At 33.5% G+C, this 20,009-nt stretch overlaps 1 protein-coding gene across 1 annotated transcript in view; it reads right to left on the bottom strand.

Moving 5' to 3' along the window:
* The window catches only part of LOC136272568 (protein eyes shut homolog), a gene marked incomplete at its 3' end in the record, with an annotated part of 44,943 nt that overhangs the window by 10,845 nt on the left and 14,089 nt on the right, over window positions 1-20,009 (bottom strand). The window contains exons 6-15 of the mRNA XM_066074311.1: window positions 17,333-17,370; window positions 17,151-17,248; window positions 16,900-17,061; window positions 16,768-16,817; window positions 16,654-16,676; window positions 16,226-16,341; window positions 15,988-16,140; window positions 15,797-15,849; window positions 15,223-15,336; window positions 1,679-1,722 (exon numbers count right to left, since the gene is read on the bottom strand). Of these exons, the coding sequence (XP_065930383.1) occupies window positions 1,679-1,722; window positions 15,223-15,336; window positions 15,797-15,849; window positions 15,988-16,140; window positions 16,226-16,341; window positions 16,654-16,676; window positions 16,768-16,817; window positions 16,900-17,061; window positions 17,151-17,248; window positions 17,333-17,370 (851 nt within the window). The remainder of the gene's footprint in view (window positions 1-1,678; window positions 1,723-15,222; window positions 15,337-15,796; window positions 15,850-15,987; window positions 16,141-16,225; window positions 16,342-16,653; window positions 16,677-16,767; window positions 16,818-16,899; window positions 17,062-17,150; window positions 17,249-17,332; window positions 17,371-20,009) is intronic.

Raw genomic sequence — 20,009 nt, 5'->3', positions numbered from 1 at the left:
ACCTTTATGGACGCGAGTTTCTACTTGAAACTGATCACCAACCCCTGACCTACCTTAACAAAGCAAAGACAGAGAACTCCAGACTGATGCGTTGGGCTTTGCAGCTTCAGCCATACCGCTTTAGGATCATTGCAATCAAAGGAAGCGACAATGTGGGTGCGGATTACCTGAGTCGTCAGTGAGATGTATAGTAGACAGTACAGGTATGTATATAGGTTTTATTGTAAATACGTGAGAATTTTCAAAATTCAGTGATTGTTTATTTGAAATTGCAGGACAATTTTTTAAGGGGGGAGGTGTGTGACAATCACTGTTCATATCGAACACACCCGATTTTATTTTTCCCATAATTCTTTGCAACGTGCTTGGCCGACGCTAACAATAGGCGCTAAGATATACCCGGCCGAGCTGTCCAGCAATAAAGACGTGCTTAGTGTGTGAAGGGGGTATCGTGTTAGAAGCCTGTGTGGCATGTTTTAGTTTCACAAGTTCAGCATTTGACGCGGACACGGATAGCTGACCGTGGTAAGTATTTATTTAGTTTGGTGTAGTTTATTTGTAAATTTTTGCCTTTTTATTAGTATTACGCAGTCGTCCTATAAAGTCACCTTGACCATTGTTCACTGTAGAGTTACCTGTGTGTTCACTGATGTGTGACTTTAGCGAGAGTGTTTAAATGGAATTCGTCTTTTTCTATAGTACAGTTTTTGCTATTGCTGTATAAAGAAACGGTGATTTAAAGGGCTATTTTCTATGCGTTATTTTATTTTACAATTTATTGTCACTTTTTCCACTTAACTACTTGGGCGGAAGTGCGTCACCGGAAGTCTCAGACGCCATATTGTTTACTGTAAACAAATAACTTAGTTACCATATACTTACAATATTTTGAGATGTTGCCTTTAATATAATACTATTTATACATTATTATAGTTTGATACTATCAGTGAGATACTTATATGATGTATTATACAATATTGTTTTTATTATGGTGTTATGGTGTCACTTGTACACTTATTGTAGTGTCATATTGTTGATGTTGATGACGACGATGATGTTATGATGTCGATGACTACGATGATGATGATGGTCATGTCGATGATGATGGTGTAGATGATGTCGTTCATGGTGAAGTCGATGACGATGCGATGTTCATGTTGATGACGACGATGATGTTATGGTGATGATGACGACGACGATGATGATGGTCATGTCGATGAAGGTGATGTAGATGATGTCGTTCATGGTGACGTCGGTGATGATTATGAAGTAGATGATTATGGTGGTGACGATGATGTCTATTATGATTATGGTGTTGTAGGCGATGGTGTTGACGATAGTGTCGATGATTATGATGGCGATGGTGATGATGATGATTGTGGTGACGAAACTACTCTAGTTGTGGTTGTCCGTAGTTGGTCCAGGACTACAGCCCCGGGGATTCGGACACTCTTCTAATTTATCTTTGGTCATTTGTATAAACATCATATTTTTTCTTGTTGAGTGAAAGGTGTGTGAGTGTTTGTGTGGTTTAGTGTTTATATTTCTATCTTTTCTTTCTTTCTCTTATTTTTTTGTTATTAAATTTTGTTAAATTTAAGATGTCTTGTTGTTGTTTGGAGTAGCCTCCGCTCATCCCGTTACACTTATATAGCAAAAGAATCAAAAAGCAATTTACCTGTAGATTTGAATAGCTGTTGTTTCCTTGGGCAACTCCAACATCTATGATTCAGAAAAATTTAGTTTATATGTTGTAACATTCCTCAAATTGCAATTTACATTTTTATATATATCCAAAGAATAAAAAGTAATTCTTTAAGTATAAAATTCTAATAAAGCCCGGATGGCTTTATGATAGAATTGATCACTCCCGCCGGTATTTGATCACCCCATAATATCTATACTACTATAATAAAAAATAGACTCAAATTTTTGGGCTTTAATACCGAGAAATCGGAAGAGTTCTGTCTTTTGTTAGATATTTTTTAAACATCATAGGTACTTGAAGATTACCAATTTGTTTTTATTTTTTATCAATCAGGCTTCGCTAATCAATAATCAACGAAAATTCCTTTTAAAAATCCGGAAATCGTCTGAATTTTACGGATTTTACAATCTTGCGCATGCACACTACATTTAGTTTATGCCAGTTTCCACAATGTCACATTTGCATGGATAAACTCACAGGGGCCAAGCCCGTTTTAACTTTAATTTCAATGTAACCATAAATAAAGAACTACCAGCTAGCTTCAAAAGCCTTATAAATCAATTATTTCTACAACATTTGCAATATGCATGTATTTTTCAGAAAAGTAATGTCTAAGATACGCTCATGCCGAATTTCAAGTTGATGGGTCTTAATATAGCGGAGATATACGTCATTATTCTCTCGAAGTCGCCAGTTTATTTAACGGTCCAGGGCTCACGATGGGATTTTGCCCATGACAACAGCAGTATTGCAACAAGTCGAGAAACATTCGCACTAATCTTTCAAAATCTCGCATCAAACGCACGCTACCTACATCCTTAAATTCCGATAAAATTCCTTAAATACTCTCCAAACTGAACTTTTATTCTGTAACCACATTGACTTCTGACAGGGCCAGCGATTTTGACGTCTTCGAGAAAGACTGATTCTGATTGGACCATCAGGAATATTAACCAATGAAACTGAGTTTAACATTTTCTATCACAATGGCCGGTCTGGTCAGAAGTTGATGTGGCTGCAGAATAAAAAGGATTATCTTATCTCTTTGTATCTTCATTCATTTTATACAACAATACAACAAGGTTGCTACCTTCGTCTGTCAACCGAGAGGTACTGCCGATGAATGTTTGTTGAAATGTACTATTAAAATACATCTACCGGTAAAAACGGTGATTTCATGTCGTAGCCCGATATTTCCCGTCACTGAATAACCCAATGTCATACCCATATAAATATATTTATTGGGTTAATTGGGTCAATTTCACCGGTAAGTTACAAGTTTTTGAACCGATCCATCTTCAGCTTATGGATATTGAAAAATCTGAAAGAAGGCACCCGTACTAAGTAAATTACAATGAACAAGAGGCACATGGGCCACATCGCTCACCTGAGCAACAATGGCGAACTACATTGACGTAACACACTTTACGGTCAGACGCGACCTATCTTCCATTATTTTCTATTTTTTCCTATCTCCACAATGTGAAAATTTCCACCAAGTAATTCCATAAATATATTTTCCTGTTATATCATTATGATACCTTTTTATTTAGATATAAAGTGTTCAATTGAAAATATATATCTATGACTTTATTTATAAGCATTCAAATGTATTTTGCATGCTATTTTAAGGAAAATTCTAAATATTATAGCTCTAAAAATAGCCTGGTAATAAACCTTGAATTTTTGGGAATTAACAGGTTTAAATGTTAATAAACAAGAGATGTTTGTGAAACACATATGCCCCCTCCCTTGGAAACATCCACAAAGAAAATGAACGTAAACTGTTAAATACCCGGATTTTTTCTAAGTCCAAGGGCCATAACTCTGTCGATAATTGCTCGATCGTACCTAATATCGAACTTGACCTAGATATTACATGATAAACCTGTATACCAAATTTCATTTCAATATGTTCATCCTCTGCGAAGAAAATGAGCGAAAACTCAGAAAAACTAGAATTGTTCTACGTCAAAGGGCCATAACTCTGTCAAAAATTGATCGACCGTACCCGATATCGAACTTGACCTAGATATTATCATGATAAACCTGTATATTAAATTTCATTTCATCCCCTGCGAAGAAAATGAACGGAAACTGTTGGTGGACCGACCGACAGACCGACGGACCGACCGACAGATAGCAGCAAAGCAATATTCCCTCCCTTCTTCGAAGGGGGGCATAATAAGGAATAATTTATCAAGGAAAATTATATAAAATTGAGGAACGTCTCGTGTGTCCTTAAATATAGCAAAGTTAAGTACCATGATACTTTTCTGATCTAAATCTCAATATTTTATAAAGGGGTAGGGGTGAAAATATATTTTGATATATTAATTATATATAACACCGGTATATTATTTCCTACAGTTTTTGCACATATGTGAACAGTATTAGCTCATTTAAGAAAAAAAACCCCATACATTTCCTAAGACGTATATCAGTTAAAAAATCAGCACCCATTGTGGGCCTACCTTATTGTGTGTAATCATAATTTGAAGATTTTGAATCTACACAATTAAAGAATGCCAACATTTTATTTCATTAAAATGTTGTCTTCGAGGCCATGCAATGCATATTTATTTTATTTGATGAAAATACTGGAAAAGTTAGTTACCATTTACCTGCAATATTTCTTGTTTGGTATATTGGTATTTATGAAAAAAAATATCGAACTTAAATTAGTGTATTTTTCATTTTCCACATCTAAGTGAATATTTTTAGTGTGTTTATTTAAGATGCCATGCTCTATGAATATACCATGCAGATGAGATACATTTCATTTTCACAGCTGATATCTCATATGTGAAAGTTAACAAAGATTGACGGACAGAGAATCGCCAGCTAGTCTGGAGGGCAGTACGCAGTGTTTGAACTCTGTAACAAAAGTTGCTGAGGCTACAGTAAAAATCTTATTTGGTCTTCCCTTAAATAATTGTTTACCTGATGTAAACTTGTGTGACGTTTTATATCCTTACTCACTTGATCGATGAAAACATTTGACTGGAAAATGATGTCACATGATGTGTTAAACAGCTATATAATTTAATGTATTGTCAGGCATACAGGTATCAGTTCTGTACTAAGGCCAATTAATTATTTCATATTCCCTCAAAAACAACAAACGGCTACAAACCAAGATGATTTTCTGCTGCAATATTTTCTTTAAAATAATGACAATGCACGGATATCCTCATAATTATAATGTGTCAGAACTGTTTAAAAGAAGTTTTTATTTACTCGTTTGAAAAATTGAGAAATTGTTGCAGATTTCAAATAATTTATCAAATGAGAAAGGACCCCAGAAAGTAGTTATAGTACATCATCCTTTTGATTTTTCTGTATACAAGTATATAATGTTTAGCAAGACAACTCCAATGATCAACAAACATTTCAGCGTCAGTCGTAGAATGATGTGCAACTTTTAAAAACTTATCCAATTTGTTTAATTTCATTTTTTAATGCATTCATATATTATATAGATAAAATGATTTCTAATTGAGTTATCCAGGTGACACAAAATCAGTTTATGCACTGTGTATTTTGGAGAAATTAGTCCTACCATATGACCCAATTACAACAGTTTTTAGTTTTGAAGATAACTGTAAACAAACGGTTTTGCATTAATTTGGCAGAGTTATTAAATAATTACAAGTTACCTTCTAATTGTAGTATCAACAAGAAATGTAATGATTATCGATTGTAATTTTCAATGCATGGTATACGTGTTTGCATCACCCGTATTTATAACCTCTAAAGATAAGACAGTCGCGGGTGATTAATCACAACAGGGTTTAACTGAGGCTGTGAAAACGCCTTTTTAAATTCATAAACATCTCTTTTATTGTCTTTGGATTTAATTTACACGATTATGAACTCGGAATACATGGCTACTTCAAATTCAAAGGCGAAGTTACCGATCAAAAATCGATTATTTCAACCAAAGTCGCTCCCTTGTTTGATCCTTGTTGACACAATTAGAAATTAATAAACAATAAAAACAGAGGGAAATGCACTTTAGTACGTTGTTAATGCATCAGATTTTATCATTTTCGCAGGTAAACAATCAACTGCCTATTTACCGAAGTCTATGTTCCAAATACAAGGCGATTGTTTCCCCAAGTTAAAAAGCAAAATGAAACGAAAAAATCAAAACAAGCTAAAACCACCCTCACAAGTGAAAATGACAACGCGTTGAAATATTTAACCTCAGTTTACTTCACAATAATCGGCACCAATGTTATTTCCATGTTTCATAGATTATATTCGCACGTGAACTGTTGCACAACAAACTGCCAGCTTCAAATTAAGAACCTCGTTTTCGAGATGCGGTAGACTGGCGATACCTGTCATAACCTAAGACTCAGTCTATCGCAATGAATTGCCAGTCTACGATATATGGAATAACGAGCCATTCTTTATTAGTATTTTCGCAATTATCTCAAAATTGGAACAGAATTCGCATTTAATTTTTGCAATTTAAATTTACCGTTCCCTAAGGATGATTTATGCTAAATTACGTTAAGATTAACTCAGTAGTTCTTGAGAAGAAGATGTTTTAAAATGCACCCCCTTTTTTACAGTTTCGAGGTTTTCTCCGCTTTGAATACAATCTGGCCTTTTATTTTTGCAATTTATATTCACCTTCTTATAAGGATGATTTGTGGCAAATTTGGTTAAATTTGGCCTAATGGTTTTAGAGAAGATCAAAATGTAAAAAGTTTACAGACGGACAGACGGACGGACGGACAGACGGACAACGGGTGATCAGAAAAGCTCACTTGAGCTTTCAGCTCAGGTGAGCTAAAACACAAGAGGCCCATGGGGCCACATCGCTCACCTGAGCAACAATGGGCGTTCAAAAGATATGTGCCATATGGTCCCTCGGTAGAATAACAAAAATAAATATTGTCAAGTATTCGAATTTTACACATATTTTTGCATACACGTAATATTTGACATTGTACCTTCATGAAATACTATTTTTTACCAGAATAAGAAAATCCTACGCAAGATATAAAATTAAACATTTGGTAGGGGTACACTGTTAAGTTGTTAACTTCCAATTCCCTATATTTTCGCTCTACCCCCTCCCCCCACTTTTTAAAGCGATCAAAATATATGAGAGCATATAGGTACATTTTTTTCATCAACTACTTACTTGTTATTGTATTTTAAAAAAAAATATAATAGCTATTGTATTTTATTTTTAAAATCCTACATGTATAGATGTGAAGAAGATAATTGTACCTCAATGTGCTCAATTCCTCAAATTAAAATTCTCAAATTAAAAACATTCAAAAATTTAATGTCTTCTCCATTATAATTAAATGTTATTTACCTCGCGTACAAACCAGGATAATTTTCCGCTGTGATGTTTTCTTAGGAATAGCGATAATTACTTTATCCCTGCAACAGAAATGTGTCAGAACTATGGAAACTGTTTTAAAGATGTCGTTTTTATTTACTCGTGTCTGAAAAACTATCAAAATTTATGTAGATTTCACATTATTTATTGTATAAAGAGCCCAGAGAGTAGGTATATACAGAATATCATTCTTTTATTCTGTTTGTACAAGTATTTAACATACCCTAATTCATATAGAATTTCTAATGTTCAACCAAAATTTCAGCGTCAATCGTAGAATTATAAGCAAGATACAGAGCTCACAGTTCCCCTAGGTTTGAGTCATATTTTGTTCACATGAGTTTATTACATTCAGCTTAATATTTTTAACTTGGTATTTCCTATTCAGCATTTAAAATGGAAAAAAAGAATGGCCTAAGATTTTCAATTCTTTTATTCACTCAAGACCAGTTCACTGGTATTTGAGGTTCAAAATCAGTTTATACAAATGTACACAAACACAGTCAAGGATCACATGTACAGTAGGAGTAATAATGACGAAAAAAGGTTAAGTTTACAATACAATAAGCTGTTAAAGTTGGTTTCTGGAAGAACAGACTTTGAAAATGTTCTTAATAAATAAAGACAAATTTTTACTTTTTTAATCTTTAGTTTTTAAGATCTGTGTACAAACATAGAATTGTGAGCAAATCTCTGTATCTTGCTTATAATTCGAAGCTTAACACTCAAATATGGTTAGTAAATAGAAATTGTAAACAATTAAACACAAGAAACATGCACTATTACAAATAAAGATCACAATTTATTTTTTCGAAATGAATCATATATATACATGTATATACCTACATATTTCCGTCAGCGATATCAAACTCTATTTAAACTGAATAAACTCGAGAAAATGCCGAGCATCTCAACAAAACCTATTGCATTAATCTACCATTACGCAAAAGATAATGCCGAATTACCGAAAGAACGAATTGTATTTCAGTACTTTTTTGATACATCAGATTTTGCTAAATTTGCGCAGGTAAACAGATAACTGTTTGATTTACCGAAGTCTCTGTTTGAATTGATACGTAAAAATCACGAAATACAGACGAGAGTTCCAAGGTAACAAAGCATAATTAATGAAAACGAAACGAAAATCAGAACAAGCTAACACCAACGTCATGTGTGAAAACTGTCAACGCATTGAAATATTTAGCCTCAATTTACTTCACAAAATCGGCACCAATATATTTTGCATGTTTCAAAATTTCCCTTTATACGCGAACTGTTGCATAACAAGCAAATTCATCTTAGTAAGATCGACCCTTTTTCGTATAAGGTCATGGCTACTATAAACAAAGAACCTCGTTTTAGAATTATGGAATACGAGTCTTTGTAAAATGGGTATGCAAACCCGGGCCGTGGCAAAATAAAAGCCGGGGCAGATCGGCAATCGTCGATTCCAAATACGCATTATTTTGCGGCAATATTTACAGTGAAAACAAATATTACTGGTCCATCAAATATCCTGAAATTTTAATGAGATTGGCAGATTAATAACTGGCAATCTTTTGATTTGCCCAGGCCAAGTCTTGCCTACCCATTTTACCGGATGCCGAACCCAAGCTGAAACACGCCTTTCCTTTATTATCATTTTCGTAATAACTCAGATTTGAAACAGAATTAGACCTTAATTTTTGCAATTTATATTTTCCTTCCCATAAGGATAATTTATGCTAAACTACGTTGAATTGAACTCAGTAGTTCTTGAGAAGAAGATTTTTAAAAATGCACCCCCCTTTTTCTACAGTTTCAAGGTTTTCTCCGCTTTGAATACAGATCGGACTTTTATATCTGCAATTTATATTCGCCATCCCATAAGGATGCTTTGTGCCAAATTTGGTTGAAATTGGATAAGTGGTTTTAGAGAAGAAGTTCAAAATGTAAAAAGTTTACAGACGGACGGACGGACGGACAGACAGACGGACAGACGGACGACGGACAAAAGGTGATCAGAAAAATTCACTTGAGCTTTCAGCTCAGGTGAGCTAATAAAAGGAAGTTATGTAAACAGTAGGAGTAGTTATCCGTACAATGAGGGTACCTTTTATGCAACATTTTCCCCAAAAAATGGCTAAGTTCTAAAGCTAATATTTTTCGATAAATTATCGGAAATCAAAATCCTAGCAATAAGCACACCTCTGATATATTTACAATTGATCTGCAAAAGAACAACTTCCTATCTTGAAAACTGTAGGAGGAGTTATCCGTACAATGAGGGTATCCTATATGCAATATTTTGCCAAAAATGACTAAGTTCAAAAGCTGGTATTTTTTCGATAAATTATCGGAAATCAAAATCCTGGCAATAACCACACATCTGATAGATGTACAATTGATCTGAAAAAGAACAACTTCCTATCTTGAAAACTGTAGGAGGAGTTATACGTACAATGAGGGTACCCTTTTGGCAGCGTCCCGCCCGCCCGCCCGCCCGCACGCCATTTTCACCATTTTAATAACCGGATTTTTCCGTTGGAAAACCCGGTTAAAAATGCTGAGCATCTCAACAAAACACATTGCATTAATCTACCATTACGCAATAGATCATAACGAATTACCGATAGAATGAATTGTATTTTAGTACTTTTTTAATACACCAGATTTTGCTTAATTTGTGCAGGTAAACAGTTAACTGTCCGATTTATCGAAGTCTCTGTTTGATTTGATGCACAAAAGTTACAAAATACAGGCGATAGTTCCCAGGTTATGAAAATTATAGGCAAACCCGGGCCGGGGCAAAATAAAAGCCCGGGCAGATCGGCAATCGTCAATTCCAAAATACGCATTGTTTTGCAGCAATATCTACAGCGAATACAAATATACTGGTCCGTAACATATCCTGAAAATTTTAATGAGATCTTTTGTTTTGCCCCGGCCCCGGCCCGGGTTTGCCTACCTATTTTACCAAGACTCATGGAATACCGAAGATATAAACTGATTGAAACAGGCGTTTCCTTTATTATTCTTTTCGTAATAACTCAGATTTGAAACAGAACTAGCCCATAATATTTACAATTTATATTTTCCTTTCCATAAGGATTATTTATACTAAATTACATTGAATTTGACTCAGTAGTTCTTGAGAAGAAGATTTTTGAAAATGCACCCCCCTTTTTCTACAGTTTTGAGGTTTTCTCCGCTTTGAATAAAAATCAATTTTGCAATTAATATTTGCCTTCACATAAGAATGCTTTGTGCCAAATTTGGTTGAAATTGGCCAAGCGGTTTTAGAGAAGAAGTTCGAAATGTAAAACGTTTACAGACGAACAGACGGACGTACAGACGGACGACGGACAAAATGTGATCAGAATAGCTCACTTGAGCTTTAAGCTCAGGTTTGCTAATAAACGATGAGAGAAAATCGATGAACTACATTTTCATATAAAATGAATCAATTTTTGAAAGAATTCTTTATACAACTTAACATATTAAAAAAATAAGGTAGCAAGGGTCAGTTTCGAATAAAGTACCCGGAAGGCTTTTGGGTATTGCTAAAATTTATGAAATTATTTTTAATGATTATTATTAGTTAGAAGGATGTCTCTTGTTGAATTTGATATGCAATATGTAGGCCCCTTATGTTAGGTACATTAGAATCAGAATTAAAATGCGAAACCTGCGGCTATGACTGTTGTGTTTACACAGTGAACTTGCAAGTTACAGACGGGAGGTAAAATAACACGAAAAGTAAGTGAATGTGACATTATAAACTATACACCGGTAAGTTGCTGACATGTGATGGTGCAACACAGTACAGAGGGTCAACCATTTGCAGGGAATTAGCTCAGTGAGGTCTAAAAAGCTGAAAATCATAAAAAATAGTAAAATATGAAAGGGTCTAAATCTCATAAAAACCAGTTTGCAGAAATTTATACAGTTTTTGACTAGTAATTTTCTTCAGAAATTGGTGATTGTTCATATAAAGAGTAATTTAAAGGTATTTGTGCTGAATGGAAACTCAGGGAAATCTAGTTACAGAGTTCCAAAGACACATCCCCTGGCTACAATGAATTGAATCATAAAAACTGTCCCGTGTCACCTAATAACATTTATTACCGCTAGACTCTTCCATAAGAAAACTGCTGAATATATATAGTTATTAACTGGATTTTAGTGAAACTTAACTGTAAATATCTAAGTTTGAAACATACATTTAGTAGTACGCCCTGATTATCAATAAAAATGTGAAAATATTCTTCTGCATATTCTTCTGTTTAAAGTAAACATTTTTTAAACAAATTGTGTCGAAATCCTGCATTTACTGGAATGTTTTTATAAGTGTAAAAAGGGATGATCTCGCTTATAACGAGACTGTCTATCTACAGAGGAATTGTTCCCAATCTGTTATAAGATAACACACTCTGAGAAGATCGACTGCTGAAATCGCATTTACTAATTTTGATGACCACCGTTATTCATATAGTATCAATCCATGTTTTGTTGTATTGGGGAACTGATAATCACCATGGCAAATCCAATTACCACCTATTTTCTATAATGGACATTACCTGATTCGTCACGGAAATATTTATTTTTCAGAAAGTTACCGGGATAGAGCTTGATAAGTACGCGATCAAATATCTTGAAAAGCCATTTTGGCTACACAAGATTTCATCACGTGAGAAACAAAATAAATAAATTTGAAGACTCTACACGGATACCGATTATTCAGAATTTGAGTGTTCAAGATTCATTCTGAAGAAGACAAATTATAATATTGAAATGATGACCACCTCTCCCGGCCTAAAACCTTTTAATAGGAATTTGAAACTGATAATTTTAGCGTAAAACTTTTAATAAAAGAGTGCATAACCTGATATTTAAAAGATGCAATACACTGATAGAAAAATAGCTTTCCCATATTTGTTAACTTTCATGATATGTTTTGTGTTAATATGTTTTCATAGATAAACTAAGACAAGGTTCCTAGTATATATGTTTTATTTAATCCAACCTCTCATTCTCCACCCCCAAAGGCAGACAGAAACTCTCTTTTGGACATTTAAACAGAAAACAAATAGGCTTAAATAATTTCTAACATCTCCTGGTCTAGCCTTAAACTGAATAATAAACCTCTTACTGTAAAATATCACCATCTGGTATATATACCAAAATAATTTTACATGAACTGCGTATCAATGATTTGGGTTAGTCAATTATTACTTTACCATTCAAGTCAATTTATTTATTTACAAAGTTCAAGAACTGTTTTTGTTTTAAATGATAAAAATGCTTGTATAACTCTCCTGATCATACAACTTCTTATATTACGTTATACTAAATGGTATAAATTACTAAATATGAACAAGCAAAGGGAATTAACTCCATAATGAAGACGAAAGGGGAGATGACTCCATTGACTGTCTCAACTCTTTAAAAATGCTTTCACAATATCTCAACTTTGATTTACAGCTTCATTCTTGTTCTTTTATTATGTGAATTAATTCATTTCTATTAATGAAAATTCTGAGCTGAATAAAAATAATAGGACAAATATGTCCCCCCATAACCATTGCCTTACATGTAGGTGATAACATGAAATATTATCAAAGATGACAGTCTAATTTTTTTCTTCTAAATATGCAGTCAGTTTCTATTCTGTGTCAGTAGATGTTTTAAAACATTATAAACATTAACACTTTATGACAATTTTGACCACACCATGCATTAAGAACCCCTACTCGATACACAATATCAGTGTTTTGGCCCCGTCCTAGATTCAAATCCCTAGACTGATAGACATGAATTTAAAATTTCGATAGATGGCTTCATTTCCTATCTTTTTATACAATCAGTTTTTATTTAGTATAAGCAGAAGTCAGGAAGACGATTTTTTAAACATTAAATACATTAACACTTTATGACTAGTTTGATTTGGATTCAGAAACCCTACCCCGCGGGACATGAAATTTATAATTTTGGTAGAAGGCTTCCTTGTCTACATAATTATGAGTTCGGTTTTCCTCACAAGTCTGTGAGAGTACAGAAGACAACTTTTAAACATTATATGCATTTACATTATAGATCCAGTTCTAAAGTTAAACCCCGTATCCAGGGGATACAAAATTTATGAGGTCAGTTTTTCTAACAGATGTGAGAGAAAAGATTTGTTTTTTGTTTTGTTTTTTTTTTGTTTTACATAATTTGCATTAACAATATATGGCCATATTTCCAACAAGGTTTAAACCCGTAATTAAGGGGCAATGCATTTCACAATTTCAGTAGAGAGTTTCATGGACATCATAACCATAACCGTGCATTTAGTTTTTCACAAATATATTGGAGTAAAGAAGAAGATTTTAGATTTGATTCATTTATACACAATAAGGCTATATTGGCCCCACCCTAGACCCTGAGCTCCAGGAGCCATGGATTTCATAATTTTTAGTAGAGGGCTTCATGGACATCATAACCATACATTCGGTTTTTTCCTCACATGTGTGGGAATAGAGAAGAAGATTATTGAAAATTTCACTTTTTTAAACATTTGGCCTCACAATTTGCGCCATGGCGGTGGCAGAGCCATGAATTTCCCAGTTTAGATCTTCTTACCATAGAGATGCTTCACACCTAACAATTGGCTATGTAGTTTTTAATAGGTTAAACATGTAAAAATGTTAACGCACGACGCACAACGACGGACGAAAACAGATAGCAATAGGTCACCTGAGTTTACTCAGGTGACCTAATAAAAACAGAGAAAATTCGGACAAGATTTTTTAATTTTTTTTTTCAATGTCTCTATGTGTTTTATTGCGTCATATTTCATCGCTGTTTTATCTCATAAATGATTTCAGGTTACTGCCCGATACGCAATAGGAAATCCAAAAATAAATAAAATTATTTCAAAATAGCATATCTCAAAAATTGAGCTTGCATTATTTCAATACCAACGAAATACAAACAGAATAAGTTCTTTTTGACAATCAACGTTTTTGAACTCCTATAAGTCCTTTTTTAGTAATACTCGATCAAAAAATGCTAGAATTTGGAAAATCGATGGAGGAAATTCAGAATAAATCATGTTCAAATATGTTTGAGTATAGATATCCATATTTCACTGTTTTCCACCATCTAAATCTTTTTGCTAGTAGTAAAGGAAACCTTAATTAGAGTGGACCAATTTTAAGGCATTTAAAGGTCAGCATGAAAAGTAGACCATTGACGTAGTTATTTGATAATGAAAAAATACTATTAAAGTGAGATTACAATATACAATTTTATATAAAGAGTTTCTTGTTCCTAAAAATGGAATTTTGCGGCCCTGAGAAAAGGTATGAATATTTATTTCTCAAACATTTGAAAATACAAACTGTAGTATTTAAACCAGCTGTGGCTGGTTAGGGGAGGGGGTAACCTTTTAGCTCGATCGGTGGATTACTCGATTTTCATGCAAATGGACCCGGGTTCTAGCCTAGCAGATGCAATAATTGTCAATATTAACGTTAGTTTTGAAAATCTTTATGCTGAAAATTAGAAAAGTATCATTCTCTTTCTAACCTTTGTTAAATATCATATAAGTTTACTGTCATTTGCTGTAAAGATGTTCTTTGGACAGTGCTTGGCATTGGCATAAAGTTATTGTAGTATCCTGGGAAATTTGACCCGAAGTTCTCTCTGTGGTATTTACGTATTTTGACTAAACGGCGATTCATAATTAAGTAAAGCAATTGCCAAATGATATCCATTTAGCTGGTAATATTTCAACAAATTTATTTCCTTTGTTGACCAAATAATCTTAGTAACATTCTTTCTCGAAATCTACGAGTTTTCAAAAATGTGTTTCGGGAACGTTTGCATCAAGGAAACTTATAATGGCTAAAAATTCAATCAAAAATTTAATAAAAACATAAAATAAATGGTCATCTAAAAAACTATCTGTCAATTAAACAAACATTTTCTTTTAAAAATTAAAGGATATTGTTTTATGGAAACAGCATCTACCTTGAACAGAATATCTACCATTAAATCAAAGATTGCCATGCTGTTAATTAATATCAATGACTACATGTCTTCCTTTTTGAGTACACATTCACAATAAAATGATAATAGTAATAATAAGATTAAAACGATCAAAATGATGATAAAAACAAACCATGAGAACAGTTATAGTTAGAGAATCCAGATCGACAAAGACATTGGGAAGATGGCGAACTTCCGTCACAGAATCCATCATTGTAACAGGACATTCCAGCACAATAGCCTTTAGCTGTAAGATATACAAAAATCGAATATAAAATATCCAATTGCCTTTGATGATGCAGATTTTATCTACAACAATGAAGATAATTTTATGAGTGTTTTCACAGGGCTGTGTCCATAGAGTAGAAAGGGAGGTATTGAAACTGAGGTATCTTGAGATAGACAAGTGGGAAACAATTTCAATTCCTTGCTATCATTTTGGTTTTTTTACCCCATATATATAGTGTGTGCAATACTTTTTAAAAGTTTTTTCCTCGATGAAAAGTATTATTATCATGATAACTTAAGACCATTACTGTGGAGGCTGGTAGGCCAACAAATTACATATCTTTCTAAAAATCCCTTCTTTTTAAATAGATGTATAAAGTTATAAAAAGGCCATCATCATCTAGCTTTCTTTTTGGTTTCAGTACAACTTTAACAAATGTAATATTAAATAAAGACGTTGTTCCTTGTGTTTTACACACCTGTGAACTTTTGGCGGACAAGTACGGTATAACACCTTTTATCTCTTTCAGAACTAAAAGTAAAGTAAAACTGTAGATGAAAACGAATTGCAAAAAAAAAATGCATTCTTTTTTCTGTTAAACAAATTATTTTAAATCAAACTTACAAAAATAGTCTTGTTTGAATTTTAGAGACTCACATGTGTACTTACGATGCTTCAAACGGAAGAGAGAAACAAATTTCGAGATCGGTGACGTGGTCAATGAATAAAACGCTATCATAAACGCAGGGCTGATGTGTTGTATCTTGAAGTGGAAAGATATACACTCCATCTTCGATAGTTTTGTCGACTTCTAGTTGTGGACTATCGATAATCCAGAATACATCTTAAATTGGTCATGTCTTACAATAGATAAACTACGATTACTTTACATATAATTATAGCTTACCACTTCTCCACTCCCACTTTGTTTTTCGCCCATAAACTCAAGTAACATTGTTTATTTACAACGCATTGTAAAACCGTTGAATCTGGCAGTGTAGGTTTGATAAAATATGGCTTCGTCTATAAAATATTTAAGACAATTTATAAATCTTTTGTTTTCCCTTTTGTACTGTGTTATTAAATATCTGTATACCTTGTCCTTGCTATATTTTAATTTGTTAAATAATTTGGTATCCTAATCCATCATTTACAAATTGACTTTGTGTTTTCTTTACTATAGAAACAATGTCCGTACCCTGTGATTTAAATTTTAAAGATAACACGGTCGGAGTAAAAAAAAACCCCCAAATGCGTTAAAGGGATTTGAAAATTAAGGTTAAGAGAGTATTTTGCACTTAATATTGAAAAAAAACACCCAACCAATATCATTACCTCTATTGGTTCCAGAATATGTCCTGAAAAATTATTAATTTGAGTTAAGCCTTACTATAAAGAAATATCTATATGTTGCATATACTATAGCTTGAATACAATTTGAAAAAATACCTTGTATAACACTAATTCGGAAACATATCTCATCTTCTATCTTAGCTGTTCTAGCAATGAAAGGAAATGAATATTAGCTTTGTTTTAAAATTGAAGAAAACAATGTCATATAAGATGAAGAATAACAATTACTTTGGATTAGCTACAGAATCTAGACATATAAGTTTGGACCCAAGCTCGTGACCAATAACCGTCAGGGTTCCACGGACAATTCCTCTGGCAGGTGATTCCGATTCTAAATCCAGTGACTGGACCTCTAAAGTTTTATCCGAGAAGCCGATGTCTACCACTGGTCTATGAGAAGACATTGTATTGATTACAAATGCCGATCAAAATTATTTTTTTTTTATTGTAATCACAATAAAATACTAAATAATACCTACATGGAATGCACATTTCTTGCAATACTGATTGGTACAAAACAGGGCGAACTGATGAAGCAGGTTAGGTTTGTAATGAGACTCATTGGTTTGAAATGTCCCTAAAAACAAGGTGATAATGATTAAATGTTTCATATTAAAACGCAAAAATGAATAGAGGAACAGATATTAATACATTTTCTTACCCCATTTTCAGTAGAGTCTGTTAAATTTTGATTGATTTCTGTAATCATCAATAGTTGGTATTAATTATTTGATACATTAAATGAAATTATACAACAATTTACCCGAACCTTCTTTAGAAAGTGCCGGTATAAATATGTTCTTACTTTTTTTCTATAATTATATTGACACTATATTTTCTCAATGGTTATCGGATGTTACATTTAACAATTATTTATGATATGGTTATAAAATTAATAATGTTGCACATGGTCAAAAAAGGCATAGACAAAGTTAATATTCTAAAAGAGCTGGGATTATTTAACAGTTGTAAGGTTAGCGCAAAACAGACACACTTTTCATTCGGAAAGGTAACAATTTGTAATTGATTCGTTTGTTTAAATACCGTATTACATCTAAAAACAGGCACGTGTCATCGTTTTTTAAGGGTGGGGGCGCTTTTATTAAAAAGCTTATCAAAAAGCAAAAATCAAAAGACCCATGGGCCACATCGCTCACTTGAGGAACCATAAGCATGATAAAGTCAGTTTAATGGAGTCTTTATACAAAATATCTGGACTATGCAGTATTGTACATGTTGAGCATTGCAGTTTTTAAAATGATTTGAAACAATTATGAATATGTGGGATAAAAACCTACATCAAACTATGAACCCTTTGTGAGGTCGATAAATCGTCCAAGGACCAAAGTCTGATTTTTTTTTAAAAATCAGCAATATGTCAAAATGCTTGCAAATAAATTAAACCATATATTATAACATTTCAGTTTTTGTGAATAATCAAAATGTTTTTGCTGGTAAAATTGGATCCCCAATGTGGGCCAACTCTACTCAAAATTTTGATTTTAAAGAATTTAAATCTACACCACCTGAGGTTGCCTTCACTAAAGTTACAACCTTTTTGTTAAATGGCTCTTCGAGGAAATTTTTTTTAAAGATTTTTATCTACATATACCTATGTAAAATATTTTCCCCCCGTCCCCCTCCCCCGTTGTAACCCCAGCCTAACCCCATGGATCATGATTTGAACACTCATCTTACCTCAGGAAGCTTCCACTCAAGTTTCAGCCTTTGTGGCCAATCGGTTTCTGAGAAGATTTTTATCTATATATGCCTATGTAAAATGGTGGCCCCACCCTACCCCTGAGGATAATAGTCTGAACAAAAATTAAATCAACCTTACCTAAGGATGCTTCCATACAAGATTCCGCTTTTCTGGCCAATCGGTTTTTGAAATAAGATTTTAAAAGACTTTTCTCTATATATTCCTATGTAAAAATTTGACCTCACCCCCATTGTAGCCCCAGCCTACACCCGGAGGTTTGAACAAACTTGAATCAACCCAGCCTGAAAATGTATCCACACAAGTTTCAGCTTTCCTGGCTGATTGGTTTCTGAGAAAAAAGATCTCTATATATTCCTATGTAAACATTTAACCCTCATTGCGATTCCACCCTACCCTCAGAGATCATAGTTTCAACAAACTTGAATCAACCCTACCTGTGGAAGCTTTCACATAGGTTCAGCTTTCCTGGCTGATGTGTTTTTTTGAAGATTTTTAACGCTTTATTCTTTATATTACAATGTAAACATTTGACCCCAGATGGTCCGGTCCACCCTATCCATTGGGATCATGATTTGAACAAATTTGAATCTACCTTACCCGAAGATGCTTCACCACAAGTTTCAGCTTTTCTGGGCAATTGGTTTCTAAGAAGAAGATTTTTTAAAAATACCAACACATTTTCAATAATTTTAATTTTTTTCCCCTTTTGATTAATTGTGGCCCTTCATTTGAACGAATTTTATTGCCCTTTACCTAACTAACTTTGTGCCAAGTTTGTTTGTAATTAGCCCAGTGATTCCAGAGAAGAAGATAAAAATGTTAAAAGTTTTCAACAACGCCAAAGACGACAGAAAACGGACAAATTTTGATCAGAAAAGCTCAGTTGTGCGCTCGAATAAGGTGATCTAAAACGGCTACGTCCCAAAATCATGAAAATCATAATCGGGGGGGGGGGGGGTTGGGGTTGGGGGGGGGGGGGGGTTGCGTAATTTACCTATAACTTCAATTTCACGGTTCGTTTCCTTATTTACACTTCAAAATTTTACAAAGACTCAAGAGTGACGAGTGATGAATTTCTATGACAAAAAAGGGAGGAGGGAGGGAGCAGACCCCCTGGCCCCCTGATGCTATGTGCCTGAAAGAATTATTTTCAGCTTAACAAAATACTTTTACTTTGGGGTCAACATGTGATGAAATTAATTTTGAGTTTTTACGCAACATTAGAATTTGAAAGACCCGATTTCTTAAAAACTTAATACCATCGTTTGATATCAATGTTTTCGGACTCAAACGTTGATTAAATTATTGTGCGAGTTTTTCAAAAATGCATATGGACAAGATGTTGATATGTTGAAAAAAAAACCCCGCATATGATTAAATATAAAAACTGAAGAAATTTACAATAAACAGATTTTGGATAAAACCAAGATGTGTGTGATTAAAGTCTGTTTGATAACACCCAACTTACAAGGTATAGAATAGTTTCAACCAATGTGTGGTTCACCTTTCATATTAAACTCAATACACAAAAACGTTTTGCAGAAAATACATATATGACATTTATTGTATTTTCCATATTTTTAAAGCTGTTTTGAAATTTTTTAAAAAGGAAACA

This window comes from Magallana gigas, unplaced genomic scaffold (genome assembly GCF_963853765.1).
Source record: "Magallana gigas unplaced genomic scaffold, xbMagGiga1.1 SCAFFOLD_32, whole genome shotgun sequence".
Lineage (NCBI taxonomy): Eukaryota > Metazoa > Mollusca > Bivalvia > Ostreida > Ostreidae > Magallana > Magallana gigas.
The sequence above is the reverse complement of the archived record's forward strand: the minus strand, read 5'-3'. Positions and strand labels throughout refer to the sequence as shown.